The sequence below is a fragment of the Protopterus annectens genome, chromosome 4.part0 (assembly GCF_019279795.1).
Source record: "Protopterus annectens isolate FY-2018-M chromosome 4.part0, PAN1.0, whole genome shotgun sequence".
NCBI lineage: Eukaryota > Metazoa > Chordata > Ceratodontiformes > Protopteridae > Protopterus > Protopterus annectens.
The window spans coordinates 1,097,980,962-1,098,006,279 of record NC_056733.1 but is presented as its reverse complement, the minus strand read 5'-3'; the positions used below and the strand labels follow the sequence as shown (position 1 = coordinate 1,098,006,279).

General features: G+C 36.0%; 1 protein-coding gene across 1 annotated transcript; it reads right to left on the bottom strand.

Annotated features, from left to right (window-relative positions):
* Positions 1-3,730: 3,730 nt before the first annotated feature.
* Positions 3,731-24,877, bottom strand: LOC122799776 (protocadherin gamma-C5-like). Its single transcript, XM_044069069.1, has 2 exons — positions 22,293-24,877; positions 3,731-3,862 (listed from the first exon to the last, which is right to left on the bottom strand). The coding sequence occupies exons 1-2, from the start codon at positions 24,756-24,758 to the stop codon at positions 3,815-3,817; spliced, it is 2,514 nt and encodes an 837-aa protein (XP_043925004.1). The 5' UTR covers positions 24,759-24,877; the 3' UTR covers positions 3,731-3,814.
* Between the last annotated feature and the right edge of the window lie 441 nt (positions 24,878-25,318).

The window sequence follows — 25,318 nt, the reverse complement described above, 5'->3', positions numbered from 1 at the left end:
CTGTTCATGGCAATACACTGATGTGTGACTCCATAGTTTATTATCCAGATGTGCACAGAAGGCATTACTGTGTGAACTTGCTTTACTTCCTTAATGAAAACAATTGATATTCTGGATCTCTGAAATGAAATTAAGGCATACAATGACTGCCTTTCTAAAGTCTACAAAAATTATTTGTAATGTAGCAATTGCAAATTAAAATTTGCATCAGAAACATGACAGTTGACCACTCAACTATTCAATTTATCATTTTTGCTTTTAGTTAGTGTTTTGTTTTTCCCATTTATTTTAATGGGATGTAGTTTTGTACTGTTTTTTGGTTGGACTAATGCTATTTTTGTAGCTACATTTTTGTCACAGAAATTCGGGTTTCTCTCAAATCAGTTACTTCAGGTAATTTTTTCAATATTTTTGGGATGGTATTTTCATTGGTTGTTCCTTTTGTATTCTGTCTCCAGTCAGGTGTAGATTTAGGTAAGTCATCTGAGTTTAATCTGGTGAGTAACTTGGGTAGTTTTTAATTTTTCATTGGTTGCGCTGTGAGGTGGGGTAGGTAGAGTGTTCTTTAGGATATTCTTATACTTTATTTACATTCTGGGAACAGTGAAAGGTTGGATTACTATCTACATTTTTAATTAGGTGGTAGTATTTCCTTTGTTAATTGTTCTTGGTGTAGGAATTAAATTAGCCAAGGAATTTCTTTCTCTGTGGAAAAGGTGTGCATTTGGATCCTGAAGTGTTGTGTTGTTTTGGATGTCAAGGCATTAGGTAGGAGTGTGTGTCAGGGGTGGTGAAAAACAACAAAGGCTTCAGTCAGTGTTATAGTTTCTGAAGAGCTTTATGTATTATGTTGGACGTTTTATGTTGATCTCAATTAATTGTATATTTTCATTTGTGGCAGTTTTTTATTATTATTTTATTGTTCTCCTTCTGACTCTGACATTTGATGTATTCTTTGAGGAATGGGCATATACTGCATCTATTTTTAAAATGTTATTGCATGTGTTGCAGGAAATAACATTTTTTATTTTCAGTTTTACAGGTGGCTATTATTGGATTGAGATTTGGTTCTCAGTTATTCCCTTTGGGGGTATGAAGTTTTCACTTTTTTACATTCTTTATGTTGTCTGTGTTTTTGTTTATTTTCTTATTACTATAATTTGGAGACTCAGACAAGTATGCTTACTCAGTTCAGGAGAAATGGATGTAAAGTAATATTGAAAATCAATTAAACTTATGTATTCAATCAGTTAAACTTATGTATTCTAGATGTCAGCTATAAAGACAATTTTTTATTATGTTATTTCCAAAGAGTTAAGTAGAAATGATGCTTTAACCAGTGAAGAAATGTTTTAGTTAATGGTACTTTGACATACTTGTATTATTATGACACATGTGAGGAAATTTTCCATCTCCATGCAAGCCCCGGTTTCTCTATATCTAAGATTATACCACAGTACAAATATATGAGGCAACTAACATGTAGCCGGACTTTCTGCTTTATCCTTTGCCCTTGGACTGTATATTATTTTTCATGTTGGACATTGTTTAAATTTCTGATAACTTTAAAATCATATCCTTTACAATGATATTCTGTGGTACCAGCTACAAATGATATGACAATAGGCTACCAGTAGTGAGTCAGGACATAATGAAAGCTAATTATATGTGCATTTTAGAAATAAGATAAAATAGTGTACATAACAAGGACACTTATTAGTTCTGGACACCTGCCCTGGGATTTACAAGAATGTGTTATACGCCGAGTGGGAGGCTGCTTTCAGTGAGACAAATAAGCAATGCTTTTCCATTACTGGGCACCATTTGAATATTTAAAAATAAAAAAAAATCCATACTGTTAGGTTTGCATATAAAAGCATAAATCTCTTCTGTCATACAGGTACTACTGAATGATAGAATTGAACAGCTGAGGTAAATGTTATATTCTTTCAAACTTCCACAGCAATTTAAAGGCAGGCTGCTTTATACATCACTGGTACATTAATGCTTTGCAAGATACAATGCATCTGTGGCAGACAGAAAAACTGTCAAAATCATTTTTTTTCTGGGAAGACAAAGGTCCCTTCTTTCCTTCCATAAAAAGTATTAAATGCCCTGCATCCTTCAATTAATTTAGTCAATTTGAAGGTCATTCCAAATCACGATCAAAGAGGAAAAATGGTCATGAAAATTCTGCCAGTGTTTACAAGTGCCTTATGATTCAACAGCTGGATTCCCTTGGGCAACTTCTTTTTTAGTTTGTGTTTTTAAATTTCTGACTGTACTTCCATCATGCTTTTTATCTTACTTTATTTTTAGCAAGCTAAGTCAACTGACTCTTGCTTGTCCCTTCCATGTTTGCATTTGTTTGTGCACATGCACAAAGTTGTCTGCAAATTTGCTAATATATATATATATATATATATATATATATATATATATATATATATATATATATATGCCAGTTAGATAAGTAAGGCCACACACTGTGAATTGGCTGACTGATGCAGTACCACATTAGTCCATATGGTAGATTTACTGTTATCAATTAGCATAATCATTGATGGTCTGTAAACAGAGACCACCAACAGTAAAAATTGCAAAGATTTTTTTCAGATATATTCATTAATACAAAACCTCATAACATCTTCCAAATTAATAATATCAGAACAATTTCACTCAACACTTTTCTAAAACCAATTTGATTAGACTTGGAAAAGTTACAAAAGAAAAGAATTCTAAGGTGAGGTATTCGTGATATTGTGCAAGGACAAGCACTGTATTTATTTCTTAGTTATGCCTGTATTGTAGTCATTGTCACTTTATCTCACTGTTAGTAGAATTACAATACTCTATGTATTCTTTCATCTTAAAGTTTTGCCATCAAAACACAATGTTTTATATTTCGCCAATGTGCTGAACTATTGCAACCAATCACTTTGAGTAGTTCTTGAATACACAGCAATTTTAATTTAATTTGGCCTCATCTTTTTTTAGGCAACATTTTAAATTAACCCCTTTTCATATCATTTTACAACACCATAAGCCACCACATTCAAAATATTGCTAATTTTGATGTTCATCTATTCACCTTTACCAGCTGTTTTTCATTAGGCAAACTATGGCTCAGTATCCCGGGTGACAAACTGAGGTGAAAGACCAGACCTAGAGTGCACTACAGGCTGATATTTAGCAGCAGCACCTACTAAGAATACAAAAGTGACCTTTACTTAACTGCCTACTTTTTCTCTTTACATAAAAGGGTGCTCAGATACCTTATGTTGGAAAGTGGGTAAACAGTAAAAACAGTGCCCTATCACAATTTTGGTTTTGAGCTGTGAAAGGAATCACAGTTCTGCATTTATGCAGCAAGAACTTGGGGTGCATAAACTGCTTTACAAGGCTCATCATTATAAACACCATTATATTTTAGGTCTCCTGCTATCTAACTGGAACTTGTGGCATACCTCTGAGATTGGTCTCATCCCAGACACCATCAGTATTTGTAAGAATTGATAAGACTGTACTGTACAGTAATTAACTGGAAACAACTGAAATGAGGCTTAGGCAAAAGTCTTATCTGTTATTACCCAAACTCATGCTAAACAGGTGCCAGTCTCTCCTTTATGGGCCAAGTCTTGTGTACTTTTCAGAATGAATTTTCCAAACACTTTAGTTCATTCAACAAGGCTTTATTAGATGATCACAATATCCAAATACTGTCTTCATTAACAGTGCTGTTAATAACAGTGCTGCTAAATATATTCTGCACATATCTTCTGATTGTCCTGAATGATGTAAATGGAACCAGTCTTTATTTGACCTGAGTTCTATACTCCGGCTCGAGTGTCTGAAATCTTTTCTGTAATAAAAACAGTGAAAAGGCACCACTGAGATAAAATGAAGCTGTAAAACATCCAAATATCCAAAAAGAAAAAAAAACACTGATGAAGGACTTTGTCCGAAAGCTTTGTCATGGAAAACTTGAATATTTATATTAAAACCATTTTATATTTGTTATACTTGGTGGTGTGAAGCTGTTTTTTTCTTTTTGGATCTTTTCTGTAATGTCAGGTTGAATGAACTGATTAACTAACTAACCTTAGCTGACTTCCTTAACTGTATTTCAAGTATATTTTAACCCTGTGATGCTTTACACACCCTCTTAGCCTTGGTTCCCTTGGTTTCCGGGCTTGGTCTTAATATAACATTCCATTAAGGAACATTCTGTAGCTGGAAAGATTGTATCTTTCCCTTGAGAAAAGAACATTCTGCATTTATGTATTTTCTACACACTTTATGCTTATCTTTCATTTCAAATAAACTCTCTCTCATGCTTGACCAGCAAGGTTATTCTTTCTTTCTGCTTAATTGTCTTTTATGCATAAATGAAACACAATTTCTAGTCCTATTTTTACTCTTTAGTCTGTCTAATGTCTAATAACTACTTTAAAATGGAAGCATCAAGCATGGTGGCTATTTTCTTAAGACTAATTGAAATCTACACTAATGATATATAACTCTATAACTGGTCTTGAAGCATAATTACCATATACTGTTTTAACTTGTGTCTATAAATTTTTATTTAGATTTCCTAATAATGCTACTTACCTATTTTTAATTTTTATGTGCTGTAATAGATGTTTGCCTCCTAAATTTGTGTCTGAAATATTCTCTGAATATTTATGAGCTATAACAGTTTACTAAGCCCTATGCTTTCTGTATTCCAATTCTATACCTTTGCATTGTCTGTTTGTGTCCATTTAATTTCTGACTAATGTAATGTACAATAATTATGTAAAGTGCACTGTAATCTGTAAATGTGCACTGCAATCTCTAAAATAGTTAACAAATTAAGCCTGCCCTGTTATGCCTTGAGTGCACTGAATAGCTATTACTACCTATTCTTTAGATAACTTATTTTAATAATTTACTAAACTTATGCTTTTTGTATTTCAGGTCTATACCTTTGCATTTTCTGTTAGTGTCTTTTTAATTTTCTGACTAATGCACACTAATTATGTAAAGTGTACTGTAATTTGCAAATTAATTAAAGAATAATTCTATCACTTTACCCTTAACTAATGACTAAATAATGTAATTCTGTTACTTTACTCTTAAACTAATGACTGAATAATGTGAAGTAACTGAGTATTATTTTTATATTTTTGAGATTTGTCTGAAATTTACTAAACACATAATTGAGTATGAATGTCATATTCTGAATTTTGATTCAAGTTTACATTAGCGTATACTGAAGATTTAAAATAGCTGTGTATAGTCTGAAAACTAACTAAACTAATACTAAAAAATATTTTTTGCCAGTGTTAACTGAACACAGATAAAAGCATACCTGAAACTGAAACCAAACTATTAGTACCTTTTTCTGTCAGTATTGTGTGAACATAGATTGAAAACTAGTACTGTTGACAAATTGTCTGAAACATGAGAACATTCTGACAGTGTTACATGAACTTCTTCTTCTTCTTCTTTTGGCTTTTCCTGGTTAGGGGTCACCACAGCCAATCACCTGTCCGCTCATGATTGGCAGTGGAGTTTTACGGTGTCAAGTTGCCAGCCCAGCGTCCAACCTTCCACAGAAGGCACACACACACACACACACACACACACACACACACACACACACACACACACACACACACACACACTCACTCACACCTAGGGCCAATTTGGAGTGTCCAATCCACCTGCAGCATGTCTTTGGGATGTGGGAGGAAACCAGAGCGCCCAGAGGAAACTCACGCGATCACAGGGAGGACATGCAGACTCCACACAGAAGGCACCCCAGCCGAGAATCGAACCGGTGAACCTCTTGCTGTGAGGTGACAATGCTAACCACTGCACCACCGTGGCCGCCTGACAGTGTTACATGAACACAGATAAAAAATTAACTGAAATCTCTTTTTCTGTCAGTATTGTCTGAATATAGATGCACTGAAAACTACTACTGTTGTACAGTTGTCTGAAAACAGGAGAACATTGTCTGAACATAGATAAACTGAAAAGTGCAATTGTTATACTCTGGAGACTAAACTATTAATATCTTTTTGACAGCATTGCCTGAACATAGATAAAAACAAACTAAAACTAGTACTGTTATATAACTGTCTGAAAACATAACTGAAATCTGTTTTCCTGTCAGTATTGTCTGAACACAGATGGGCGGCCACGGTGGTGCAGTGTGTAGCATCAAGCCAGAGGTGGTGGTTTCTGTTCTTCCCTGGGGTGGGTTCTTGTGCCTGGTGTCTTCTGCCTGTCCCTGTGGTGTCCTGTTCCCTCCCTCCGGGTTTCTCTCTCCTCTCCCATCCAAACACATGCTGCAGGTGCTGATGACACCTTCTAAACTCTATTGTGTGTGTGGTGTGTGTGTGTGTGCCTTCTGGTGTGCCGGGCTGGCTGGCGGCTGGCAACTCGTAAAACTCCACTGCCACACTGCCACTGGACAGGTGATCGTGGCTGTACCCTAACTAACCGATAAAAAAAAAGAAGAAGAAGAAGGAGATTGTCTGAACACAGATAAACTGAAAAATTGTATGATTGTACAATTGTCTGAAAACATGAGAACAGTTTGATTGTCTGAACACAGACTGGAAACTAATACTGTTGTACAATTGTCTGAAAACATGAGAACATTGTCTGAACATAGATAAACTGAAAACTAATACTATTGTACAATTGCCTGAAAACATGAGAACATTTTGATTGAACACAGATACACTGAAAACTAGTACTGTTGTACAATTGTCTGAACACACACATACTTGCTTTTAACTCATACATTTTTCACATAATTTTTATTGATTTTTTTTTTAAAATTCAAGTGTAACAAAGTTATTGAACAATGGAAATAAACCTAACTATATACATATTCCATAACAGATATGCTTTTGTTAATACATTCACATTTTATCTAACAATTTTTTAAGTTTTAACCAAGCCAATTGTTTATGTGTCATTCTAGAATTTCTTGAAGCTATAGTCAGCAATTCTCTGTTACGTACAATTTTGGTCAGTGATATAAATTCCATAAATTATATATTTTTTTACTTTTCCAATTCAAAGTAATGTTTTTTTCTTGCTAGAGCAAGAAGAGACCAGAGGAGGTGCACTTGTGTACTTGAAATACATGCTGGGATCAGAGCATTAAATAACAGTAATGAGTTAGTCACTTCACAGTTATCCAACCACAGTGCTTTTATAAAGGATTTAAATTCCTGCCAAAAAGGAATTACAGTTTTACATTCTATAACATATGTATCCAGTCTACATATAAAGTTTTATCACATTTCCCACACTTAGAGATTGTATTTCCCTTCATTAGTGCCACTTTATGAGGAGTAAAGAAACTTTTATGAATGAATGTCCAAGTGTATATTTTCCAAAAGGGAGATGATGTAGTATTATTAACTGATTTAAGTATTGTTATTTTTTTCCTTTTCTGAAAATCTGAAATTATTAGCCTTCTCTGCATAATGCCATAGAGATTCATCAGAGATTTGCATGCCCATTCGTAGGGTCCTATATATTCTTGATATTGAGAGCCCATTATTATTACATAGTGCATTAATTTCACAAAAAAAGTGACAACATTTTTGGTCTAGGTGTGGACTTCCCTATTTGACTTATTTTTAATTAATTTACAATGTATTCCCTAAATGTTTGAATATTTAACCAATTAACTCATACATTTTAACTTTAAACAAACATTAAAGAAATAACTGAAACACATAGACAGTCATCTTCTGCATCACAGCTCTTGCCAACATTTACTGTGCATTTTCCTAGTCACTGATGAGGTAAAGGAAGACCTGCTTTAATGTTGAAGTGTCCTTTTTATAGTTAGGCCTTTTAAACCTCTTCTTTTCATTTCTTGTGCAAGACTGGTTGACTAAAGTTCTTGACTGTGTTTAGTATTAGGTCCTTAAAATAACATTTGCATCTTTAACTATTATAAACTGATAAAATTGCCTATTGCCCTGACTTCATTTACATTTTTCTGCATGAAATAAACATTTGCAGCTTTAACAACTATAAACTGATATCATTGCTTACTGTGCTGTCTTTATTTACATGTTTCTGCCTGAAATAAACATTTGCTGCTAATAAGCTCTTGCAAGTCTGTAAGCAAACTAATAACCTCAAATGAAACTAAAGCAGTAATGTAATACTGTGCATTTCTGCAACTATATAAAATTAATTTTAACTGTTGAACTTTTTACATTTTTTCTCATGATCCTTCTATTTTAACATACTGTTCTGTGAAGTAAACTGATAACTTTAAATGAAACTAAAATGGTAATGTAACACTGGGCATTTCTGCACCTATATAAAATCAGTTTTAACTGTTGAACTTTTTACATTTTGTCTTGTGATCCTTAGATTTTAGTATACTGTTGAGTGAGTGAAACTTCACCCACTATCTCACCATAACCGTTTTTTTTTTAGTTGACGTCATTTAAATTTTTAGTAGTGAATGCTGCAAGAATTTATTACTATGTACAATTTTCTTGCATAAATAGTAAACTGTAAATGCACTAAATTAATCTTTGCCATACTGCAGTATGGCATATAGTACTGTCTTTAATTTAGGCTGGCTGTAATCTGATCTGATGCGCTTGGCAAACTGCCATCTCCGTATGATACACATACAGTCTCAAACTGATTACATAATGTACTCTTTTTATACATAGGATCTGAATTCTTAACTGTATTGTCACTTTTACAATGTAGCATTGACTTTACATTTTACATTTTGTAAACTAGCAAACATTATTTTGTCTCTGTTTATATTACAATATTGTTTATGCATTGCAAAACTTTAATACAAAGCTCTTAACTAATGACTGCCAAACAAAACAATAATACAAACTATTTATTTGCCAAATCAGTAACTGTAAACTCTTTATCCTGCAAATTAATTTGACTGTTATTTCTGATATACCTTACAAGAAATGGATGTATACAATTACCTTTTTTTTCTAACTGGCTACACCCAATATGTCTTTTTGAGCACTTCAGCTGTGTCAGCTGAACTGGAATTTATTTTATTTTTAACCCATAAATCTGCATATTCCTGTCATAACCATTTCTTTAAAATCTGTACATTTGCACAAATCTTGTCACTGAAGTCTAAAACAGCATATAACTCTAATGACATGTTTATACCTAGTACAGAGCTGTTACACTTTGAACTGTTAGCTGCTGCAATCTTTGACCCTTTAAATCCTGACAATACTGCATTTGTGTCCTCTAATAAAAATATATGTGTAACTGAAGTTGATTCATCTATGAACAATGAAATATTGTCATTTCTTTTAACCTTAAACAATGACAGATTAATGCACTGATCTGGTGCTGGTGCTGCACTGCTGCACCCTTTACAGATAGCTATTCTTTCTTTATTTCACTTTGAAATTGTAGCAATTTTACTTAGCACTGATGTCTGTTCTTCAGTTATACTGGAATTTACTTTATTAAAATCTGTACTCTGATTCCTCCTATCTCCCTTCAGTGCAAACACTGCACTTGTTTCTGAAAATAAAAAACTAGATGAAGTGATGTGAACTTGAGACATTGCCTGCATGTTATGCACATTGACTGTGCTGACATTTGTACGTTTAATACTGCAACATATTTCTGTAGTTTGAATTGTATGTGCTGAAGCATTTACACAAGGATTAATTAAGTCCAAAACTGTACTAACTGAAGCTGACTCATTAACTTGTTTCTGTGATTTAACCCTTTTCATTTAGAAATATTTAACATTCTTGAACTAATAATCTTTAACTTTAAAATAATATTTCTAGACTCCTTTACCCAGGTTTTAAAATTAAACCAAAGATTTACTGATATTTGAACTGTAGATGTATTACTAGACATGTTTATATGCAAATGACTTTAACTGATTAATTTAAACTTTTTTGAGCTGTTAACTAAAAGGTGCATATGAAGTCTTACGTAACTTAATGGTTCTGGAAGGATGTGTGCTGTTGTCTGTAGCTTATTATTATTTTTTTTTTGCTTCTTGGCTGTGTGACATCACACTGGAAACTTGAGAGTTTGTGGAGATAGCTGTTAACTGGATAATTATGTTTTGAAGGAAAACTGCATTGATTTAATATTGGTCTGCTGAAGTTATTTGAGGCTTTTCTGAAGTAAACACTGGTTCTGTGCACTTTGGTTAGAGGTAGTCTTCTGTGTCCATTTTCTGCATGAAGTAGTACTGTTGTACTGAAAAGCCTTTTCTGTAATGAGAAACTGTAGTGCCGTAATTTCTGGCTTATTCTGCATAGAGTTTACAGCTCTATTTATGGAAAAATACTGGTATGCTGCTGAAAGGTCTGTTATAAAACATTTGCTGTCACTATAAACTGTTAATGAAACCCTGACGTTAGGCTGGCTACTGCAGTAAAACTGTACTTGAAATGGTTACTTACTGCAGCTGTTTCTGTTTTGCTGAGAAGACTGATTTGCTCTGTAGAACACATGTAGTTGAACGAAACATGGAGTGCTGCACTGGAATGAAAACACTGCTATTTCATAGTCTGTAGAACACACATAGTCTGACTGCTGATGCAAAATTCATAGGTTTATGGGTTCATAAGATACTAGGCTATTGGCCTGGAGGCCTTTATAAGCCTAGCCACGAATTTCATCCATTATCCCTCAGATACAACACCTGTATCCCCTGTCCAGCAGGGACACAGGTGGGATCCCAGGGGTATATTTTCTGTTTCCTGTCCAGTTGCCCATGTTCTTCTTAAAGAGGGCTACAGAGGTACAATGCTTGACATGGACAGGGAGTCTATTCTACAGATGAGGGGGGTCTTTGGGACACAAATCTATCCTACCAACAAGTTCTATTAATGTCATAGACCAGGTTAAGGCCTTGCATGCTGGTTGCGTAAGTGGAGTTTGTCTTATGGATATGCAGCAACTTCATTAAGGCTGGGTATGAAATGGCCTTGTATGCCAGACACAGGTCACCTCTGAACAGTCTGTATGAGACTGAGTAGAGGGACAGGGATTTTAGCCTATCTGTATTGGATAGGTGTTTGAGACCCTGGATTTTCCTGGTCAGGAGCCTCTGTGGTCTCTCCAACTGCTGCATGTGCTTGGCAAGGTGCATGCTGAAGGGGGCATTGTACTCGATAATGGGTCTGATAAGGGAGTAGTATAGGGATGTTATGACCCCCTTGTTCCTGGATGAAACACCCTTATTTATGAGGTAGGCCATGTAGAAAGCCTTCTGTACAAGGGAGGCAACATGGTGGTCAAAAGTCAGGTTACTATTAATCTGGGTGCCCAAGTCCCTCATGACTGATTGCATGCTTAATACATTGTTATTAATGTGATAATTAGTGGGGATGACATTTCCCTCAAAGGGGATAATGATTCATTTCTTGGCATTCAGTTTCAGGCCATACTTCTGGCACCAGTCATTAGTTTGGGTAAGGTCCTCTTGAAGGATGTTCACATCACTAGGGGAATTTATGGCAGTGCCCAGCTTGCAGTCATCTACAAACTAGGTCAGCCAAAGGTCGGGTTCTATGGGGTTTAGGGAGTTACCCCAATTAGTGGCTTGCCATTGTAAGAATTGATAAGACTGTACTCTACCGTAATTAACTGGAAACAGCTGAAATGAGGCAAAAGTCTTAGCTGTTAATTAACCAAACTCATGCTGAACAGGTGTCAGTCTCTCTTTTATGGGCCAAGTCTTGTGCACTTTTCAGAATAAATTTTACAAACACTTTAGTTCATTCAACAAGGATTTATTAGATGTTCACAATATCTGAATACTGTCTTTGTTAACAGTGCTGATAATAACAGTGTGGCTAAATATATTCTGCACATATCTTCTGATTGTCCTGAATGATGTAAATAGAACCAGTGTTTATTTGACCTGACTTCAGTACTCAGACTCGAGTGTCTGAAATTTTTTCTGTAATGTCAAGTCGAGCAAACTAACTAACCTTAACTGACTTCCCTAACTGTATCTAAAGTATATTTTAACCCTGTGATGCTTTACATGCCCTCTTAGCCTTGGTTCCCTTGCTTTCCAGGCCTGGTCTTAATATAACATTCCATTAAGAAATATTCTGTAGCTGGCAAGATTGTATCTTTCCCATGAGAAAAGAAATTCTGTATTTATGTATTTTCTGCACACTTCATGCTTATCTTTCCTTTCAAATAAACTGTCTCTCATGCTTCACCAGCAAGGTTATTCTTTCTTTCTGCTTAATTGTCTTTTATGCATAAATAAAACACAGTTTCTAGGCCTATTTTACCATTTAGCCTGCCTAATGTCTAATAACTACTTTAAAATGAAAGTTCCTAATCTAACCATGTTAAAGAACCAGTGAACTGTAAAGGGGGGACCAAGTATCATATTTACTTATGTTTGATGTTGGAAGAAACTGTAATTACAAGATAGAAAGACAACCAATAAAAGCCATTCCTTGTCATGCAAGACCTTTTTGAGCATAGTCAGGGTGAAAGAGGCTGGCATAAAGCTATAACCCTATAATAATTGCATATAATGTTATTTGGTAGAAATCTGATAACATAATAAAAGCACAGGATCAAGGGCTTAGTAGAATGTGCTTTGATTGCTCTATCTGTGAACATATTTAAGCCAATGTGGCCCTGGCTTCCTGCATGGAATGTTATGAACTGATCATTTGTTGATACTACATGCTAAAGTATATGATAACCTACTAGAAGCACAAAATGGCTGTTGACATCAGGTTTCATTTAGATGCCTTTTCCATGTAAACTGTGTTCATCTTAGATGTATTAAAAATGCAAACAGAAAAGAATCTTAAGAGGTTTAATATTCTACAACTAAGGCATCACTTAAGTGTAAATATACTTAAGAAGAAATGCACTTACAGAACTGCAATGTTGAGAGATAATATGACTGGAGAACCAAGAAGTAGGCATTATTAATAGTCAGTACTGCACGTACAGCATAAGAATGATGGATGGCATGAGGTAGCCACCCACAGAAAATGAAAAGTAGCAGTAATTAACACACAGGAAAGTCAGTTTGGTGAAGGTGTCAGGGAAGCAGCAATGCTGGGTTTGGCCTGAACTACATTACATTCAGGGCAATGTGAAAAGGTATACAGATGAGCATGCATAATTTGAAAACTAATTAGTGGTTGTAGCAAGTACTGGAAGAAGTGAGTGTGCATACTGGTGAAATACAAAATACTGCAAATTACAACCATTGGTTGTACTGTTTCACAGACCATCAATGTTTGTGTTAATCAATAACAGTAAATCTGTCATGCTAACTGATCAGACACTGCCTCAATCACTCGCTTCAAACAGACTGTATCCTTCCTTATCTAAGTGGCAAATGATTTAGATCTGTTAGCAAATCAGCATACAGGCTGGCTCATGTGCCTAAACTAAGGAAATAATGGATGGAAACAAGAATCAGTTCACTTAATTTGCTAAAAATTAACAAATTAAACTAAAAATGACAATAGGAGGACAGTTACAGATTTGAAACCAATGAAATTAGGTTTAAAAGGTGTACAAAGGAAAAAAAAGGTTATATACTGTCATATTGATAATATTGTGTATGGACAAGTATCGCAATTCTTTCTTAGCTGATGCTAGTTTGTAGCCATTTTTATAGACAAAACAATTACATTTCTATAATGGAGCTGTATTCACTTCAGCTAACAGAAAATGAATGCACTACAGCAATGGCCAGCATATCAAAAGTATATATGAGTAGTATCAGAAAGAGCAGTAGCAGTAACACAAGCTTGCACGCAATCTCCAACGGAAGGTGTTGCTTTGGATCAACAGGCCAGAAGCTTTTATAGGAACACTAATCTGAGTTTCAAATGCATCTAAAGCATGGTATAATGGTAGAAACATGGTCATTTTGTATGAAGTAGGCTTACATTTGTTTAAGGTCGAAGGCTTAACTTCCATCAGTTTGATGTATCCCTTGCCTGACCAATGAAGGAAGAAATTCCATGAAGCCTGGTTTGAGCATTTCAATAGCCTGCATGAGTAGAAGGTATAGTGTTGTATCCAGAGCATGGATAAGTAGCTAAAATTTCACCAGTTTCAGTAGATAACTGTTCTTTCATTGACTGGCAACCATACAGCAGGGAGGAGTAGAGTAACTAAGCATTCCCAGATAGGTCCATTTACAAAGGCAGCAATGTAAATTAATGAATGTAAGAGAGACAACAGTAACTAGAATTAACACAAGGACCAAACATTGCAAGTAAGCTGAAGCTGACCAATAGACACTGATTTTAGTTAATTCAATTAGTCCATTATTCACTTGAAATTATAAAATGACTGTTGAAAGAGGACTGTAACACTATACACCATAACATCACTTTTCTAGTTGCTACTGGGAACTAGCTGTCCTCATTGCATGAGCATATTGTAGGGTCATTAAAAAAAAAATATATATATATATATATATATATATATATATATATATATATATATAAAACTAAGCCTGATCCATTAATGTAGAAAGGATAAAGACCTGACTATGACCTAGTATACCTGAGTTCATGTAGCAGCTTGGTTGCCTGCTGGAGCTGGCATGGGAGGAGAGGAGTCACCCAGCTTACTCTTCTCACTTCATCTCACATGGTTGGGTGTGGCAGCACATGCCTGCTGCGCATTCCCATATGTGAATTCCCAGTAGAAACCAGAAACCCTATGAGAGTGCTGGCTTCATGGGGATTAGGACAGTCTTGAGGGATTGCATCACTTGCTGAAATGACTGACATGCCTTTGCTATTGCCCATTACCCACTGTTCTCCTGGCATGTCACCAAGTAAGTACAGTCAGGTATAGGGCCATGAAAAAAAATAAAGAGCTACCCCCTAATGGCTTTCTTATTGATGGCCACACTCAGTCATCTGGAGATGACCTTGTGAACAAATGGGTCATTACAACAAGAGAAGGTTTGGTGCTTGGTAGACAAGGGGGGGGGGTAGAAGAAAACAAAACAAAAGAAAGGATCAGAGGACTGGGACTGCTCAAACTAACACTGATACTACTGGCAATTTTATGTCTTTCTATAATTTATGCTGTACAAGTAGGTTCATCTCCCACTCTGTTAAATCTGCTTATTCTACACTGGTTAGACAGATACCATTTAACTTTATCTGAGTTCATGCCTAGGTATACCTGTGAGCTCCTGCCTTGGTATACTTAATACTGTAAAAAAGCAAGGCTCCATTCTCCCTGTTAAAATCCATTTATGGTATAGAAGATACCTGCATATCTAATAAATTTGTGTTTATGCTTTTGGACCACCATTACTGGAGTAGCACCCTCATTCTTTTTTTACAATGGCCAGGTAATAGAGGATTGGTCAGCAATGCTAGAGCTCTCTTTTTACTTGTAGAGACTGCAGATAATTCATGTTTGCACTATGACCTTGCACTTTCCTTGCCTATAGTCATGAAAAATTTGAAAATGTGTATATACTGGTCCAGGATAACAAGACCCATGTCAGTCATCTGGCATCAGTCTTAGAAATAGTTTCCTACAACTTTCCTTGCTTGTAGACATACACATCTGTGGCAGGTTCAGAAACCAGTGTCAGTAAAAAAAAAACAATGTTAGTTAACTGAAATCAGACATCCCACTAGTTGTTTGTTCATTCAGTGTGCTGTGCTTTCATTGCCTTTAACAGACAAAAATGTGAGAAAAATAACCAGTTTGGGAAAAAAATGTTAACCGACTGAGGAATACACTGCCTGGATGACAGAAAAATATGGAAGAAATAAGGGAAACTTGGAGAAAAAAGGGAGAAAAGGCTTATAGGAAGAATCCCTCAAATATGCATCAGGAAGCAGCCCAATTTACAACTGTGATGCAGGAGATGGCATCTAGCAGTATGAAAGAAAAATAGCCTCAAATGCTTTCAGAGACATTTATAAGATAAGTTGGACAGTAGCAGAATGCAGAAGGTCAAATAATAAAAGGGTGAAGAATAGATGGAGATTTAGATGAACTTACTAAACTGCAAAAGTCAGAGACTCAATTAAAAGGGAGTATGACAGAGAATGGCTTTCCCAGGAAGAAATATTAAAAAATATGTATGGAACTAAAACATAAAGCAAGAGAAAATGAGAGATGTTTAGCTATTCCACAGATCTGTGGATCTGGTTTTATAAATGTTATGAAAACTCATATGTTACTCAAGTGGCATTCCAAAACAGGACCTATAAATAGACAATGCACATCATATATACATGTGTGTATGTGTGTGTATGTATAAAATATATCAAGATCTAAATATAGATAGATATATATGGTTGTACACTCCTAACAATGCCTATAGAAAATAGGCAAAACCCATCACAGTCAAGATGGAAACATATCAGTAAGAAAAAAATGTTTCAGACAAAGTTGTGGCAGAAAGAAAATGTGTAAAAATAGAGGACACCAGAGTTTTCATGGAAGATAAATACTTGGTCTTTATAATACAAAAGGAGCAAACCAATTCCAGCAATGTAAAGATGCAGGGAGATTAGTGAGTGATTTCATTTTGCTATATCAGCTGTTTTCACAGTATTTTTCCTGATGGGTCAAAAACATACATAGAGCCAAAATAGCTTCTGGATGGGATAAAGCAGGTTAATAACTAGAAAATGAAGAAGCAAATTGAATGACACTTTGTTTTTTCCAGCCTTCTATTAGTAAGGGGGGGACTAACAAAGTGTCAATGAAACTAATTCCTTCTTCCACAAGAAAATGATGGATAGATATAGAACAGCCCAGGCATGATCAGGATGATTGGAAGAAACCTGGTTTTAAACCAGATATTACTGGAGATGCCAGAAGACGAACTGCAGGAAGGGGGGTAACAGAGTGAAATGGTGGAATGCATGGGGAAACTGTATGAATCCATCTATGTGATACATAGGTATTTGGACCACAGAAGTGGAGTAAGATTTTGTCAAAATAGTTAAACATATTGAACAAGTAGGAGGACTGTAAAACACTATGCAGTATGTACGCTTGTGGAGTATTGCAGTAAGGGTGTGTTAGTGGAAGAAACATGAAATATATGATCTTTATTTTATTCAAGTGGGAAAACTGTAAAGCATATATCTCATGTTAACAGTTTTTTTTAAGAAGATGAATTGGGCCTAAGAAGTTATTGTAGATAAGCTAATTGTACTGCGTATATAGTTTTATGAATCAAATTATATATTAAGCATGTTAAGATACAGAAAAAATAGTGTATAGTGATCAGAGTAAAGATACAGATTTCAAGACTGGTTGACTTTGTGATATTTGTGGTGTTTACTGACTAGGTTAGTAGCATCTAAGCATATTAAGAAGCCTTGCAAATATTTTGCATCTTAGGATATACAGTGTTTACAATACAGGAACGCTACAGTGTAGAAGGATATGGTTACTTTTTGTAGCCACTGGGGGATAATAATTAGCTTAAGTTTGTTTGCTGTGTAGAATAAAGTGATAGGAGTAATATTTAAGAAATTACAGAGTTAAAAAATAGCTTTTTGATTGTTTGAAAAAGCTGCTTGGCGAAAGCGCTTACCCCTTTTATACTTGGATAAAGGTTTTGGAATTATTGAAAGCTTCTAACTTCCAAGTCTGTTTCCAGTTTGCTTGAAGACACTGTCAGCATTTTACATTTATAAACTGTTCTTTGGTCTGCAAAGACTTTAAACATCTTACTCAATGTGGAACTTCGCTTTGGATTTATAGCTTTGGCTGCTTCTTTTACACACTAGCATTGCCTACCAGCGATCCAGCGAGTGAACTTGTAAGTCAGTATTGTGCCTGGTTTGAACTTGAGCTGATGTTTTATTGATTTTATGCTGACATAATTTTAAGAATAACTTTCAATGATTGTTTCTCACAGAAAAATATCTTTAAAATAATAAATAATGTATGAAATTTGGGATGAGTGCTTCTGCTCACTTCTCAGTTTGTTTTTTTTCCACTAAAAATGTTGGTTGATGAACTGGAGGGTGGGTTTTGTGCATATTCATGGCTCTGACTGGTAGTGACACATCTCAGTGGAAGAAGCTAAGAGATGCACTTGGGACAGGGATGAAATTTGTCAAAAACTATCTTGGCAAATTCTCAGAGATGCTGTAGTTATTATTTGAAAGGGCAAAGCACTGAAGCCCTTTAAAACAGATGGAAAGGTTAGTGTATGGTAACAAAAGAAGGAGAAAGTACAAAGCATTCCGACAGTAAAATATTAGAAATTACTAAATTAAAAACACAGCATTATTAGAAACATTATATCTTAGCATAGCTGTCACCTAATTAGGGGCAAATCTCAACAGAATCAGAATCGGAATTAGGGGCAAATAGGGGCATTTTTATAATATTGCACTATTAACTTAAGACATTGACAGAGTAAGTGAATGTGAATTCATATCTGTTTTATAAAGGAAAATAAGTCTACAAGTATAATTATTGTCATTACTTATTAAGTATAAATCACCCCACTTTCCCCAAAAGTCACTAATTTTAGAAGGTATTAAGAGGGACAAAGCTAAAATTTGAGTCAGCATTAGGGATGCTCCTGAAAATCAGGGATAGTTGAGAGACATGCACCATAGCTAGATAAAATGTATTTTAAACTGCTTGGAATTGTTGAAAACAAGTTATTTTACTTATTTGAGGGGGAACAGAAAAATCCTAACATTTTTTCAGCATGACAAACTTAAGTTTTTGGTTAGGTAATGACTGTGCCCATTGCTGTCTTTCACAGCAATTGCTCAAATTGGAAATGGTGTATTTTATGTTTTTAAATGCATGTATTTTTTTTTTTTGCATTTTATGCATTTTTGGTGATTAGGAAGGGGTTATAATGAACTGTAATACCTTGGGTAGTGTGGCATGCATTCGAAAAGGGGGGGAGGGCATGCAAGGCATTTTTAAATGTGAACCTGACAGCCATCAGTGTATGTGTATGAACTATTTAAAGGAAAGGTGCACATGAAAAAAGTCTCATGTATTCCAAGTAGTAATGCTTATTCACTGAAATGAAAGCATTATCTATTTTGACATGGAATGTAAACTGTCTTGCAGTTTTAGTGAAAAAATAAGTATTGACTTACATAATGAACTGTAAGATGCAAATAGCTGCATTACATAAGAGACACGTAGATAGAAATTAACCTCTGCAGTTGCGAAATAAAATATGCCAGTGAAGGTGTTTGGCTGAATGTTAGAGGCAGACAGCCCTAGGTCGACTGGTGCCCTAAAGCAAAAGGGCTCCATGGTGCCCCCCACCACACTACCTGGTGCCCCTGTCCTGGTCTACCTACACCAAATAAATACTGGAAAAAGCTCCCCTGCTAGACCAGTGCCCTAGGCAGCCACCTAGTTGGCCTATGCCTAAGGCCGGTTATGGTTAGAGGTAGAGGAAAAGGGGGATAACATGTTGATAGGGAAAGGAGCACCTCTTTAAAACAACTGTTCTGGAGATAAGGATAATCTTAGAAGGAGTGATAAGCATTCAGAAAACCATTTTATATGTGGGCTGAAAGTTAAATTTTAGTCTGCAACAGTGAAGATGTACTAGGAGGCCAAAAAAGGGAAGTTCTAGCTAGACAGAGAAAATCAGTGTTTAAAGAAACATATCAAAATATTTGGTATGAAGGATGTTTCATCAGTTACAGGATTTCAGATAGAATGTACATATTATTGCCAAGATAGGCTAGTTAGAAACTGTATATCACAAGAATATGTTTATTTGTGGGAACGTTTTGAGATTCATTGATAACTGTATCTGATCATGGTCCCATAAAGCTTAAGTTAAGGAATTAAGGCAATAAGATAAAGGCAAGGCACTGGAATTTTCCTGCATATATATTAAATAATGGGAACCTTAAAGAGTGAGTAGCAGAAAAGATTTAAACACTGTTAAGGAAAACAGATATTATTCCAGAAGGGGTAGCCAGTTAGTGGAATAAAATGAAAGTAGAACATTGCTCTTTGGTAGAAATAAGAAGGAAAGAAAGAAATATGAGAAAAAGGCAATATAAATGATATAGAAGATCTGACATTAGTTAAAATGTTACAGAGTAAAGGAGGGAATCTCACAGGTCTGAAAGAGAAGCAACTACAGAGTGCCAGGAGGAAAATAACTGAGCATTTGGATATACACATGAGTTTGGAAAGATTGCTAGTAAACAGCTTTTGGCACTAAACCTAGAGTGCAGAAACTATTAGCATACAGAATTCGGTAACAGAAGGTAGAGTGGACAGTAGGAAAACACAAGGAGTCTATGTCACCTGCAAGTGAAAAAGGAGCATAATTTTAGTTTATAATAGAATCAATTGCTAGAGTAGTGTTGTCTTTTCGCCATCAGCTACACATTGAAATGTTATGAATGAACACATCCGCATTAGAGTACACAAACACATAGACAACCAGCAGCTAACCAATATGTTATGAAAGGAAACTGAAGGCAATAACAACTTCAGACTCTGTCTGGTGGAAGGCAATATTTCTCTTAGGTGTTTCTGGGTGTGGAGCAAGGGCAACTTCACTGATGAGTAAGCTTTTGAAGGAGATTATGCAAAACCGGTAGTAAACATGTGAAGCTTCTTGCATTAGCCAGTCAACTACTTTGGATAGTTATAAGAAAAATATTGGTGATTAGGCAGGAGATAATGAATCTGAACCTTATAATATGGAATTAGTATTCTTTTTTAGCCAATTGGCCTAAATGCTGTTAACGTTCTCAAGACCTTATGACATACAGTATGAGTTCTGGTACTTCACTGTATTTGTGTTGTGGAGAATTTTAACTCAACATCAACACTAACAGGCATGATTTTAAACAGCGGTGGTGGTGCTGCAGTAGCGTTGTCGCCTCACAGTAAGACGCTGTCCGGTTCGATTCTCAGCTAGAGCGTCTTTTGCATGGAGACATGCGTGAATGGGCATACCTTCGTTGAAGGTTGTGCGTCAGGGCTGGTAACTCGGCACATAAAAATCAACTACCAATCATTAGCGGACCAGAGTTCCACTGTGGCGACCCCTAACCAGGGAAAGCTGAAAGACACACACACACAAACACTAACAGGCATGATTTTCAGATATCATCCAGCTAAATTCATTGTACAGATTTAACAAGGTCCAGACAGAAAGGAACGAATTACATAATACTGAAATATTTAGTATAAGTGCATGTCATATTTTAAATTTTGAGGCACACCTCTTAACCGCTTTGATCAAGAAATCTGGAAAAACCTAAATTAATTAAGTAACAAAAGCCCAAAAATAAAGTCAGATTTTAAATATTGCTCTTACAAACACAGAAAGTTCCTAGAATAATAGGATTTATGTTAGCATGCACTCTGAAGGCTATTATATCTGAAATTCAAATGTATGCCAGTATTTAGTGACTTCAATCCTCAGTGATTTGCCAGGAAAAAAAAAACTTTTAGGGAGCAAACAAAAAATACAAGGCAAAAATCTCGACACTCAGTGAAAATTTGGACAGTTGAGAGTTATGTTTTGTAGGTGCAATCTCATTAGCCCTACTGTATCAAGAACTCACATTTTCAAAATTATTAGATTTATATTTACAAAAACTTTAAAAACAACGCATACTATTAAATGCAACACAAAAGTAAAATTTAGCTCTAATAATGAAGTTCTGTCACACAGTGTTGGCATTAGAGTAGTACTTCCTACAGTATCAAGGTGTGTCACAACTTACTTTACTAACAGGTATTGTGATGTTTATCATCTGTTATACAAAGTGCATCTTCTTTCCAAACCTACATTTAGTTAAAACAAGTCTAGTGGCTGAATTACCCATTCTGAGTCATCACCTTGGTTCCAACACTCATAGTACCTTTCTGTAAAAAATGTATAGCAGAAAGCAAGTTTAGATACCTGTAGGAAGATACACATTTTAAATATAAACATGGATTCAGTGAGTTCAGCCCTGGGGTAACAGGAATGTCCTAGTTGCACAGATTAGGGAAAATAAACTCTATAATCCATATATCAAAAAGTGCCCAACAGTTTTAAGAGTAAGTTTGTTAGTGCATCTAAGGCATGTCCTTCCTACTTACAGATTACACATGACTCAGGTAGTGCAGAGTACTTTTTCACTTTGAGGTGCAACTTCTACTTATCTCAAACAGCTATGTAACATTGCCTTTGTCATACATGATAATTTAATACAGATGTTTCTTGTTAAAAAAAATAGCCGTGCTACTTGTAAAGAAAGGTTGAAGAAATTACTGAGATGCCTTACCATGCTAGTTGGATCCATATGATGTTCTGTAGTTAAAGAAATAGGATCACCATGGGTCCTAGGAACTGTAGCACTGCTAGATCCCATATAGAGAAAGTCATCCTCAACTGACACTGGATGAAAACCTGACCTTGTGTTTGGTGGACGAGAGATTAGCCCGCTTGGACACACATCTACATATTTGAGAGGGCCGTCAGAGTTCAGCTGTATCCTTAGACTTCCTGCGGAGTAGTCATATGTGTACTTTGGATCCAAACCCGGATCCCTGTAACAGCACACAGCGGCAGAGCAGAAAGTGTCACCTTTTCTGTTTCTCAAACAGTTAACTGTAAGAGCTGCGAAGGTTACAAATGAAATAAATGAAATTGCTATCAAAGCGATTATTAGATACAATGTTAAATCTGAAGCATCAGAAGTTGTAAATGGAATTTCCCTGGAGCTTGACAATCCTTCGGAACTTTTTTCTTCCAGAGATAAAATAAGTGTAACATTTGTAGAAAGGGCTGGTTTTCCATTGTCTTTCACCTCAACTACAATCTCTCTAGTAGTTTCCACTAGGTCTTGAAGGCTCTTAGCTATGCGGATTTCACCAGAATATAATGATACAATAAAGTCTGTGTCTTGTGGTGGATGAAGACTGTAGGACAACCACGCATTATGACCACTGTCCTCATCCACTCCCACAACCTTGGTCACCAAGTAACCTACTGGTGCTGAGCGCAGGATCGTTTGCTGGATCAAGGAACCGTGTGCTGATTTTGGATAAATAACTTTCGGTGCATTGTCGTTTTCATCAAGAATGAATACGTGGACTGTTGTATTGGCTCTCAGTGGCGGCGTACCACCGTCCTCAACCTCTACCTGTACTTGGAAAACCTGTATGTCCTCGTAGTCAAAAGACCGAGCACTGTAGAGTGTGCCATTTTCGGAATTTATATAAAAATAGGAAGACATATGCATATTTTGATATGTATTGTCTCGAAGTGAATAAGAAAGCTTTGCATTCTTACCTTTATCGCGATCATAAGCCATCAAAGAACAAAGAAATAATCCCGGATGATTGTTTTCTTTTACCTGGATGGTATATGAGATCTGTGGAAAATGTGGAGGGTTGTCATTCACATCAGAAATTTCAATAAAAATCAGTTTTTGGGTAGATAATGAGGGAGACCCTGAATCAGTGGCCCTTATTGTGATATTATACTGTGGTGTGACCTCACGATCCAGTGGACCTTTTGTTACCAGAGAATATTGATCCTCAAATGAGGACAAGAGTTTGAACGGAATATTAGGCGCTAGATGAAGGCGGACGCGCCCATTTTCTCCAAAATCTCTATCTGTAACACTTAATAAAGCCACAACAGTTTCAGGTGTGGCATCTTCATGGATGGGGTTGGTTAAAGAGTTTATAATTACTTCGGGGGCGTTATCGTTTACATCGATGAGATCTACAGTGACTCTACAGTATTCTTCAGCAGCTGGGGACCCCCTGTCTCTAGCTATTACGTGGATAGTATATTGTCTAGTTTCCTCAAAGTCCAAAGTACTGTTTGTCCTGATCTCCCCCGTCTGTGAGTCTATGCTAAATACCTGATTTACATTGCTAGATGTTTTATCCCTTTTTAATGAGTATTCTATTTCCCCGTTGGCACCTTCATCTGGATCAGTAGCTTTCAACTGGATTACAATAGTCCCCACAGGCACATTTTCCTTAAGTCTCACATTATATACAGATTTATTAAATCTAGGGACATTATCGTTCGCATCAAGGACTTTAACTGAAACATTTACCGTACCTGATAAGGCAGGCTCTCCCCCGTCAACAGCTGTTAATATCAGACGATGTTCTGCTTGTTGTTCTCGGTCCAGACCCTTCAACAACACAATCTCTGGCTCTTTGATACCATCATCATGCATTTTCACCCTTAGTTCAAAATGTTCATTTTTAGTAAGCCAGTAGGTGGATACAGAATTCGGCCCAATATCGGGATCCTGTGCCACATCTAATTTAAAGCTTGTACCCAAAGTGACTGCTTCTGTTATTTCTAGAGTGATATTTTCAGTAGAGAATTGCGGTGAGTTGTCATTTATATCCAGTATCTCCACACTCACGCTGCGGCGATCCAATGGATTTTCCATTATGAGCTGGAGATGCAGAAAACAAGACAAGCTTTGGCCACACAGCTGCTCTCTGTCCAGTTTGTCATCTACAACGAGAATCCCGTCCTTGGTATGTAATTTGAAATATTGCTTACTGGATTTAGAAACAACTCTTATGTTTCGACTAGAAATACTTTGTAGTTGTAACCCCAGATCTTTAGTTATGTTTCCAACTGCAGAACCAATTTTTAATTCCTCAGAAATGACATAATGCATTTGTCCATAAATTCTTTTCCAGATGCAAAACATGAACAACAAAGAGAATATTCGTTGTGTAACCGACAGTCGCAGCCCATTATAGTCCATGGCGTGACCTAAATTTGCTTGATTCCGCCCAAATACTGAAAATAAAACAACGGGTGAGATTTTGACTTGCTGTTTCACCGAGATTAGCTAAATGTGCTCCTCCAAGAAGTACTGCAACGTTTTCCGCCTGTAAAAAGGGAAGTGGATCGCAACAAAGATTTTAGCTTTTTATTGGTAGATGGCGCCACACAGCTTCAGCCAATGAAACTACCTGCACCGTGAGGCTTTTAGGAAATTTGGACAGAAATGGATGTATTAAACAAAGAAGACGCAAAAGGAGCTTCATTGTTTATTTCTTGTCAAACGTTTGAATTCCTAAGTAAGTAGGAGGCAGAATCTTTCAGAGTGGAATTCGTGTTCCAAGAATGTAAGCTCGCTTTCTGGACTTGTGCAATACAAGTACAACGATTTATTAAGGTGGACCGCATATGGTATTGACGTAGTCTGTACACAATCAGGTATTTTAAACTTTCAGTTACATCTTCTTAGATTTCATTCTGACGTTATTGCTATACATCTCTTTGCTATACAGTACCTTAGGGCAGACTTGCTGGACAAGT